The following is an 11,165-nucleotide window of genomic DNA, read 5'->3' as shown; positions in this document are numbered from 1 at the left end:
TCACAAAAGTAGAATCCACAGTAAAACCATGGTGCTTCTGAATCGAGCTGTAATTCTTACAATGTGAATCAACAAAAGTCTGTTGTCAAGCACAGTTCTTCTCCTCTTCTCCCATTTAAGGAGAAGTTCTGGGAGAAGTGAGAACTTCTCCTGAGTTAAGCTCAAGTTTTCAGGAGCTTCTTTTCCTGAATGAATGACCCAGAAATCTCAATTACCTTTGCTCTATTGTATCCCATTTTTCCTGTTTGTTTCCTGTAAGTAAAATTAATTTGATATTAAAAAGATTTGTTTTTAAAAACATTTGTTGGTAACTAATCAGTTGTGTTTGGATGTTGTTTTGTTTTATTTATTTATCATTTCCTTATTTTTTTGGTCAGGAGTCACCGCGTTAATGAAGGAACTTGTTCAGTTGAAAGGAAATGGATCAGATGGAGCCAAACATGACGATGAAAATCACATTTGTCTCTTGAACTCATTTCATTTGGTGTTGCAAACTCCTCCAGCTGGACGTCTGTGGCTGTGTTTGCTGTTGCAGCCAAATCAAACATTTTCTGTGTTGACTATAATGAAGCCTGCTGTCTTTGTGTATTAATTCATTATGCAGCAGCATCAGTATTCCCTCTGACTCGTGGTGTGGCTGGCAGGAAGAGACGGATTAGGCTGCTTCATTATTCCCAGAGCTTTTCCTGGAGCAGAGCCTCTGCAGATCACTCTCTTTTCCGGTTTCTCTGGCTTCACAGTATTTACTCTGGAAGCTCTGGAAGCTTTGTATGGTCTGGAAATATTGGACTCTCTGGAAGCTCCTGAAAGTCTAGAAGCTTTAGAAACCTTTGAAGCTCTTGAAACTCTGGAAACTCTGGAAACTCATGGAACTCTGACAGCCTTAGAAACTTGAGAAGCTCTTACAACTCTGGAAATATTGGAATCTCTGGAAGCTTTGAAAACTTTGGAAGTTCTAGACACTTTGTAGGTTCTGGAAACTTTGGAAGCTCTGGAAACCTGACAATTCTGGAATTTCTTCAAGCCCTGGAATTCCTGGATATTCTATGAATGGGAATTTCTGGAAGCTCTTAAAACAGAACTTAAAGTCCTGAAAGCTTTAGCGGTTTTTCTTTCATTTAACTATTTCCTGTAAATCATTCCTGGAGATTTTTAAGCATCTAGAACACATTTTCTTAAACATTCTTGTGGAACAGATGTTGCATCTGTATTTTTTTAAAATTATTATTATTAAATGACGTGTAAATAAAAATGTCTTTACCTAAGTTTTGTCTCATCTTCGTCATCAAAAACTGAATTCAGACTGAATCCACGTCACGTTCTTTCCCGCCAAATCTGTTTCAAAAATAAAAAAACACCATCAAGCTGCCACAGAGAAAACCAGAACACAACAAGTGATGGTGTTTTGCCATTCAAAATAAAAGCACATATTCTGTTGTTTAATTTAAATCTACTTTATGACATAATCAGCGTCATATTTGACCTCTTCTCGAAAAGGAACCCTGAACAAAATTTAGATTTAACTTGAAAATATACCCAGACTGATAAATAAATAAATAAATACATAAATAAATGACACACTTTATTTGCCATGGACAGTGCATACTAATTAATATGCCAGAATTATATTTTATTTTCAAGGTTCTGTATCTCAGCATCTTTAACGTGAATATTTTTGTTTGTTTTTGCTTTATTTGAGACAATGTCGTCAAATGTATATTTCTTTTTGCATTTCACAACAAAGCGACACATGAATAGTCGAGGGAATAAGGGATTGATAACAATTCAAATAAACTTGAATCTGCATCTGCTTCTTCTTCTTCTCTGTTTAGATTCATAGAAGCAACTACACGAGGTCTTATCTTGAAAATCCTGAGCGGAAGTTACGTGTGGTTGTATTTTTTTGGTCAGCTTGTAAGCAGACTCCCTTGCCTCCTCCTCGCTCTTCTCTTCAGTCAGAGTGAAACTTGTGTCAGTGTGGATTTTTACAGCAGCTGCTTCAGACGCGGCATCCTCCTGCAACAGAGAGAGAGAGAGAGAGAGGGAGCGAGAGAGAGTGATGAGGAGGAAGGAGAAGAGGCTGCTGCAGGTCGCCGGGCTGCTCGTGGCGGCGCTGCTTTTCTTCCCGAACGTCGGGCTGTGGTCTTTGTACCGGGACCGACTGCTGGACAACTCACCGGAAAACACAGCGGAGGGTCCGGGCCGCTTTTCCGCCACACAGGTAAGAAACGAGGAGGAAGCGCGTGGCTGTTTTTTATTATTATTTTTATTTTTTTTAAAAAAAAGAAAAAAATGGGTTATTGTTGTTTTTGAGTGTCTCCTCACACACACACACGCACACACACACACACACATTATCACTAACCTTCACCATAACTAGTTAATGCCTATCTTAACCAAGGTTCCTAGGACCAGGTTTTGGTCTCCATGAGGACTACTGGTCCTGACAAAGTGTTTATGTCAGACTTGCACACACACACACACACACACACAAACACACGTTTTTCCTGTTTCACCGGTTGAAACGGTTTGTCTTGATCTGTGTGTGTGTGTGTGTTCATTGTATAGTTTGTGTATATCGTTGCATATGTACAACAACTGTATTTCGAACTCATGAAGTTAAAAACGCGTGAACATGAAAGCGCTGTTTCAGAGCAGCACAGTCAGTTGTTCTCACACAGTGACAACAGAGGCATTCTGTCCTGTTCTACGCGAAGCAGAGTCAGCACCACGGAGAGCTCCTCTGCACACAGAACTGCAGTGTGTTCAGTCGGCGGGCTGCTGGGGTTCAGCACCATGGAGAGTCTCCCACTGCCTCCATCGCGGCTTGAGTTTAGCACCACGGAGAGCTCCTCTAAACACAACCGCGCTGTATACTGTCTGAACACGGCCCAAGTTCAGCACCACAGAGAGCTCCCCCTCCCCACATACATAAAACCGTATGTACTGTACATACAGTGTTAGTGCTGCTGGTTCAGCACCACGGATTGCGCATTAATGCCCAGAGCTCGTAACTTCAGCACCACAGAGAGCTCTGAGCGCTTATACAGAACTGTATGTACTGTATAGTGTAAGCGTTGCCCCGTTTCAGCACCATGGAGAGCTCTTCAGCGTTTGTACAGCAAGTCTGTGACAGATTCAGAACCATGGACTGCTCACAAATGCACTTGGCGCTTACTCAGAATTGTATTTTCTGGATAGTTTCATCTGATTGTATTATTCTATTATATTTTATCTTACACTAACTAATCCTGCATTTCATTGTATCTGGTATTGATTTATGATCTCTAATTGTCTTGTTATTATTCCATCTATTATTATTCTGCTGCTGCAAAACAAGTCATTTTGTCCTTGGGGGATTAGTTCTATTCTATTCTATTCTATTCTATTCTATTCTATTCTATTCTATTCAGTTTACTGTTGAGAGCTGCTGAGGTTCAGCACCATGGAGAGCACAAAGCAATGGATTTTTGAAAATTAGAAAATATTTTACTGTATAATATTGAATCTTTTCTTTTCTTTTGGTAAATGGTTTGTATTTACAGAGCAGTTTTCTACCCCACAGCTTAGCCATTCACCCATTCACTCACACATTTACAGAGAACATCTCAATGCAACACTTTTTTGTGCAAATCAATCAGGAACGAAATGGTGTTTACGTGTCTTGCCCAGTCACACATCGGCATGTAGATCAGACGATTGGGGGGTTCAACTCTTGAAAGATGACCAGCTCTCCCACTGATCCACTGCCAGATCAATATATATATACATATACTGTATATGAGCAGATGTCTGTATATGGTTGATTTCTCTCTGTGACCATACATTACAGTTGTCGTTACACAGCGCCTGGTTTTTTTGTAGCCGTTGCCGTGGGCAACACTGCCTCTGTGGTACATACTGTGTGGACAAAATTGGGCCTTTAACCGCAAAACGCATAAAGAATAATGAGAAACGACTGCCAGTGCGTGTTCTCACAGAGTGATGATGTATGAGCAGAAGCAGGCCTGGGCAAACAAGTCGTCGGGGCTGAATCAAATAGTCATGAAGCAATTTGTGTCTCTGTCACTGGGCGTTTGTTTCCGTCGTTCATGTTCAGGAGGAGTGAAATCTGTTAACCCTGTTTAAAGTGTTTAAACTCGGACCACAATTGAAAAACAGACACTTTTCTGCTTCAATTCAGCAAGATTTGAATTTGTTTGAGGGGATTAAAGACAGATGCAGCAGCCTGAGGTTAAACGACGCATCAGCAGTGCAATATGTGTTGTTAACAACCAGGATAAATGCTTCAAAGCTTTTTTTTTTGAACTGACTCACTCTCTGGTCTTTGTATCTGTTTTGTTTCTGTGCCTCATGATATCTGGCAGGAATTTCGGGCTCAACTTCTGGCGTGTCCTGTCACTGAGATGGTGTTTTTCCATGGTAACTGGACGCTAATCACAGCGACTGTGAAATGTAACATCAAAACACAGTCAAAATGTAACACGAAATTGTCTTTGTTAGATACTCTGCCTTCTTTTGTGGTTCATTTTTAGACATGTGACGCATGACTCATGGTTCATGCTGGTGAGTCATTAAACACAGTGCAGTTTTTCAGCTTTAAATACCTGCACATGGACTGGCTGATGCCGATCCTCCCCATACACAAGTCAACACGACATCAAATGAAAATCTGCGCAGCTTTACATCCTGCTTTTAGAATGTTATAGTTGATTTATAAAGAAAATATGACTCTGATGAGTCATTAGAGGGGGAAAACAAGGATTTTAGTCATTTAACAAGAGACTTGGCTCATAAAATTTAGGCCAGTATAAGTCTACGATGTCTTAAGAACGTGTTCACGTCTTTATCTCACTGTAAGACAGACTTTTCCAACAGGAAACTGACGTTTGTAAACCACTCACTCTCCCACACCAAACCCCATAGAGAAAATCAGTGATTTTAACATCACAGCACACAGGAGTTGTCGATTCACTGCTGCCTCCATCACAAAGTTCTAATGTCTTTCGGCATTTAAAATCCTGCGTTCAGATTGACCTCAGTGACACAAAGTGCCCACACGAGGCAGCAGTAGACCAGAAGCTCCTGTGTCCCCGTGACCTAAAATCACTGATTTTCTCTATGGGGTTTGGTGTGGGAGAGTGAGTGGTTTACAGACTTCAGTATCCTGTTAGAAAAGTCTGTCTAACAGTGAGATAAAGACGTGAACGTGTTCTTAAGATATTGTGTTCATAAACTTTTGTTGATTTTCACTGAGTTTTTTTGCTAAGTGGCTAAAATGTGTCTTTTTAGCAGCAGGTTTTATTAGCGAAAGACAAACATAACAAATGGACAAAGCAGAAGGAAAGAAAAAGAAGGAATATTTGTGACCACGTTTAGTGTCTGACTTTCTCTCCGTGGGCTGTTATGGCTTCAGTGGAGTAGATCAAAATCAATACTCTAATCCTATTCAGCCCTTTTTTCCCACATACGTCTTGTTCCCGACGTTTGTAGCCACTATTTCCTTCCACTTCCTGTCTGCTTCAATCACAGGAGCCGACGCTGTGTTTTTAAAGCCATGGATCGAGATCCTCGCTCTCTTCATAGAATATGAATGAATCACATAATTATTTCTCCTCAAACAGGTTTTGTTTCCAGGACATTTGCAGCTCATTGTGCTCATTACAGACGCGTACACTGTATCGGTCAACAGTATTGATTTCTGTTTTTTTTCTTCTTACTGCCCCATAAGATCAGAGCGATCGATAAACAACATGTTGAGAGGAGCGACTCATCAATCAGACTGCAGCACTTTTCATGCAAACGCCGCACAATAAAAACAACACTAATAACTCCACTAATGAGGAAATGCCACAGGCAGCAGGTAAATGAAGAGACATGAAATAAAAATAATGAAATGCTCGAGTGAGAGTTGTTAAAGTGAAATGAAGACCAATAAATATAGACATTATTATAAAGGGAGTGTTGAGATAGAATGAAAAAAAAAAAACCCAAAGCGAATAAAATCTACATCAGTTTAAGTCTACAATGTCTTAAGAGCACGTTTACGTCTTTATCTCACTGTGAGACAGACTTTTCTAACAGTTTGTAAACTGCTCACTCTCCCACACCAAACCCCATAGAGAAAACCAGTGATTTTAACATCACAGCACACAGGATTTGTCGATCCACTGCTACCTCCGTCACTAAGTTTAAATGTCTTATTTTGTTGATTCGGCATTTGAAAATCCTTCATTTACATTTACATCAGTGACACAAAGTGACCACACGAGGCAGCAGTAGACCAGCAGCTCCTGTGTCCACGTGAGCTAAAATCACTGATTTTCTCTATGGGGTTTGGTGTGGATTTTAGCCTTAGGGTTAGAATTAGGTTTAGGTTCAGGTTTAGGTTAAGGGTTAAGGTAAGTGCCTTATCTCTATGAGTTCCACTGAGAATACAAAACAAGAATGTGTGTGTGTGTGTGTGGGGCTAAATGGCTTTCCGCAGCACACTGACAGCTCCCTCTGTTAAACCCATTGATCTGCTCCTCTTAACCATATTGAGAATTGATCACTGTGTTGAGGGAAGCAGCCTCAGCCTCAGCAGAACACAGCGAGAGCTGGAACCCAGCAGAGCAGAATAGGCCGGGTTCGGACTGGTTTTCATACGGGTCACATGTCCAGCCACGTCACTCATCTGCAATTCTGCTGACAGAGAGACACTCACTCACAGAGAGAGAAAACCAAGAAGTCCCTGTCAGCGTCTCTGCTCGTCTGATGAGGCTGTTCCCAAACTTAAAGCTGTAACTCTTGCTGATTTTAGTTGTGACAGCTTTTAACTTAGCATTAGCCCCAGGAGAGGAGCTACCCTAGCATTACACCCCAGAGAAGTTTTTAGCTTAACATTAGCCCCAGGAGAGTTGTTGACTTAGATTTAGCACCAGGAGAATAGTGAGCTTAGCATTAGCCCCAGGAGAGTTTTTAGCTTAGCATTAGGCTCAGGAGGGTTGTTGGCTTAGAATTAGCACCAGGAGAATTGTTAGCTTAGTATTAGCCACCAGAAAGTTTTTAGCTTAGCATTAGCCCCAGGAGAGTTTTTTGTTAGCTTAACATGAGCCACATGAGATTAGCTACCTTAGTATTAGCCCCAGGAGAGTTGTTGGCTTGGAATTATCACCAGGAGAATTGTTAGCTTTGCATTAGCCCCAAGGAGCGTTTTTATCCTAAAATTAGCACTAAAATTGGATCGCAGGATTGCAGCTAGCATTAGCTACAGGAGAGTAGTTAGCTCTGCATTAGCGCCAGTGGAACAACAACAAAAATATTCTGTTTTATGGCCTCGTGTGGAGAACAGGTAACCATGACAACAGTGAGGATGCATTTTAAAAGGAAATGTAGCAGAACAGTGTCTGTGTGCAACCATCAAACAGAACTGAGACGCTTTTCCGATTTTGTTGTGGAAGACACAGAAATCTGCATGTGCGTCAGAGGTCAGAGTTCAAACAAAAAATCTGTTTCTCCCGAGAGTCACCGAGAGCAAACCCCTGCTTGAAACTGTCTTATCTGATTTGTGACGACTCGTTCACGAGGAATCTTTAATGTCTGTTTTTTTATTTTTTTATTTTTAGCCTTCGGCGTTTGTTTGTAGCTGAGGCTTTGATCAGCGTCAGCTACAAACACACAGTGAACAAACGACAGGACATGAGCACTTTGACTCGCATGTGTGTGCGCACACACACACAGTGAGTGTGTGTAAACATGCAGCACGAGTGTACACAAACCTCCACCTCCAGCTAAAAGCAGCAATCCTGATATCAGCCGCTAACAGAGTCTGTCAAACAGCCGCAGGATATTAATAACAGCTGCTGATGGAAAAAAAAAAGAAACATGTAGAGATCAGGGTTTAAAGTCACACACACACACACACACACACATGCTGCTGTTAACACGGTTTGTTTTGTTTGTAAAAAACCTGTGAAGTAAATGAAAGGAAAGTGTGACACAGATGCTCCTCCTGTCATAATCACCATGAAAAACACAGGGATCAACACACTCTGCTGCTGCTGCTGCTGCTGCCGCGGTGTTGTTTGTTTGTTTGTTGTCTGCGGACGGCTTCTTTAATTTGAGGAAAACATTAAGTTAATTGATTTGTTCGCATTTTTAGTTTCGGAGGATTTGGGTTTTTTTATGGAAATCAGTGTCTCTTTGACTTCCACACAGTGTTCTGACCACTAAAGAGTGGCGACGAGTGACTGCAGGACCAGGAAATATAAAGGCTGAGCTGATGAGTGAATTGGGAGCAGGTGCGGTGATTGCATGCTGGAGGTAGACACAGTCATGTCCTTTTAAGCTTGCACTCGAACCCTCTGTGCAAATTGTGTTGTTTTCAATTATTATTATTGTTATATTTAACAGTTCTTTGGTTCATAAAAGGACTGAGGTGAATGAACCGTGCGTGTGCCGTCGTCTGTATTTGGAGGGTTAATAAACATTTAGCAGATGCAGCAGCTTTTAAAGCCTGAACTGTGATTGCCTTGAGGCGTTTCATTGCTCTCAGTTTGTCGAGCACGGAAATAAAAAGCGAGTTCCTTCATCTGCATTCATCCTCAAAAAGAGCAGAAGGCGTTTTCCCCCCACACCAAATTCCATTGAGAAAAGTGGAGGAGTTGTTGATCCACTGCCGCCTCCATGCGTAAATTAAAACGTCTTATTTTGTAAAATTCGGCATTTGAAATCCTTTGATCAGATTTACCTCAGTGACACAAAGTGTCCACACAACCTGTGTCCCTGCGAGTTAAAATCACTGATTTTCTCTAAGGGGTTTGGTGTGGGAGAGTGAGCGCTTTATAAACATTAACAGACAATGTTTTCATAGTTGGAAAAGCCTGAATCGTGGTGAGATACATTGGTGAGCTCTTAAAGGTCCAGTGTGTAACATTTATGGGCAGAAATATGTTTGTACAAGTGCATCATCACATGAAAACAAGAGTTGTTTGGTTTTCATTGCCTTAGAATTTTGTCTTTTATACGTAATTGACGTGAAAGTCTTCCTTTATGCCATCTTTCATCAGCAGCCTGAAAGTTCAGAGCCTTCCGGCTCCAGTTAGGAGGGAGAGAGAAAAAGTTTAACCCCGCATTCCATCATCTATTCATGTTCTTTTTTTACATTTAGAAGCAAAAAAAAAGAGCGAGTGCCTTCATCTGGATTCATCTCCTCTGACTGGAAAATGAAAAAAACCCAGCAGGTGGTCCATGCTAAATAAAAAGATGTTCCGATCAGAATCTGACGATATCAGAGGCGGAGAGTGCAAGGCCGCAGGAGGTGGAGATAGGACTCCACGAGCCCTGTCCTCGCTCAGGTCCTCTGGCTGCTCTCACATCACAGCACGACTCTGGATAATGACTCCTTCTGGGAGATAATGGACTCCTCTGTGAGTGGATCACTGCTGAGGCCTGGAGGTCCTGAGCCTCCAGCTCAGGTCTGACTCGGGGCTGGAGGATGAGGGTGAGGAGACACCTGGAGGGATTTTACCTGATGTGAGAGTCTGTACACGCAGTAGCTTAAACCTGAGACTCTCCTCTGCTCTTTGATTGTGTCTCTCACGTCTTCACAGGAATCACAACACCGCTGTGTGTCTGCCGGCTGTCAGAACAGCGAGAAAGTCTGCTGGTGCCGTGTGAGCCGCGGCTCCTCTGCAGCGCTGAACCAAACCTCATGAGACGCCAAAGTCCATGGAGAAAACTGGTGATTTTAATGCCACAGCACACAGGAGGGGTTGAGCCACTGCTGTGTCCGTCACTGAGGTCAAATGTCTTATTCTGTGACATTCAGCTTTTGAAATCCGTTATTCAGATTCACCTCAGTGACACAATGCGACCACACGAGGCAGCAGTGGCCCAGCAGTCACTGTGTCCCCTCCAGCTAAAATCGCGGATTTTCTCTATGGTTCTCACTTTGGTGTGGAGGGATTGAGCGTTTGAAATCATTCTAGATATTATTCAAGGTCCAGTAGGTGAAGTTTATAGGCATAAAATGAATCGATGGATGCTCATATTTATGCATATTTAAGTCAAGGGCCCAAAAACCAGCCACACCATGATTTTATGTTGAGAAGCACAAGCTAGCTATGCAAATAGGGCACAGTGACATTTTTTTTCCAGAACGTGAAGGCCACACCGTGATTCCCCGACACACTTGACAAAGCAGTCTCGCCGTTCAATGTCACTGATTCTCCCACAGAGGTCCCTTTAACAAAAGGCTCACTCAGTGAAATCTATATCAGCTTACAGTATGTCTTGGATATCTTAAGAGTTTGCACAAGTCTTTATCTCACGGTGAGCCAGGAAACAGGAAACGGACGTTAGACGCAGGAGCTGCTGGTCCACTGCTGCCTCGTGTGGTCACTTTGTGTCACAGAGGTAAATCTGAACCAAGGACTTTAAATGCCAAATTGACAAAATAAGACTTTTGAAATCACTGATGGAGCCAGCAGTGGATCAACAAGTGGATGTGAGCTGTGTTGTTAAAAGCACTGATTTTCTCCATGGAGTTTGGTGGGGGAGTGTGAGTGGTTTACAAACTTAAGTTTCCTGTTATTTGGGCCTTTTGTACTAAATATAATCTATAATCTATAGTCAGTTTAAGTCTATGATATCTTAAGAATGCTTTCATGTCTTTATCTCACTGCTAGAAACACTTTTCCTGCAGGAAACTGAAGTTTGTAAGCCACTCACTCTCTCACACCAAACCCCATAGAGAAAATTGGTGATTTTAACATCACAGCACACAGGAGTTGTTGATCCACTGCTGCCTCCATCACTGAGTTCAAATGTCTTCTTTTGGTCAATTCAGCATTAAAAATCCTTGGTTCAGATTTACGTCAGTGACACAAAGTGACCACAAGAGGCAGCAAGTAGACCAGCAGCTCCTGTGTCCCCACGGGCTAAAATCACTGATTTTCTCTATGAGGTTTGGTGTGGGAGAGTGAGCGGTTTTACAGTGAGATAAAGACGTGAACATGTTCTTACGATGTCGTGGACTTAAACTGACCTAGATTTTATTGGGTGAGGGTTTTGTTAAGTGGCAAAAATGTGTTTTTTTTACCCTTTTCTATTATTGCACCTGAACGCCTCTCAGCACAGGAAGTGCACAGAACACACTGATTTAAGCGTTCATTCATAAAAAA

At 41.9% G+C, this 11,165-nt stretch overlaps 1 protein-coding gene across 1 annotated transcript in view; it reads left to right on the top strand.

Annotated features, from left to right (window-relative positions):
- Nucleotides 1-1,932: 1,932 nt before the first annotated feature.
- LOC122779966 (polypeptide N-acetylgalactosaminyltransferase 10-like) overlaps nt 1,933-11,165 on the top strand; it is a 47,489-nt gene continuing 38,256 nt past the window's right edge. The window contains exon 1 of the mRNA XM_044042710.1: nt 1,933-2,221. Coding sequence (XP_043898645.1) covers nt 2,060-2,221 — 162 coding nt within the window. The 5' untranslated portion in view covers nt 1,933-2,059. The remainder of the gene's footprint in view (nt 2,222-11,165) is intronic.

This window comes from Solea senegalensis, linkage group LG13 (assembly GCF_019176455.1).
Source record: "Solea senegalensis isolate Sse05_10M linkage group LG13, IFAPA_SoseM_1, whole genome shotgun sequence".
NCBI classification, from domain to species: Eukaryota; Metazoa; Chordata; class Actinopteri; order Pleuronectiformes; family Soleidae; genus Solea; species Solea senegalensis.
The sequence above is the reverse complement of the archived record's forward strand: the minus strand, read 5'-3'. Positions and strand labels throughout refer to the sequence as shown.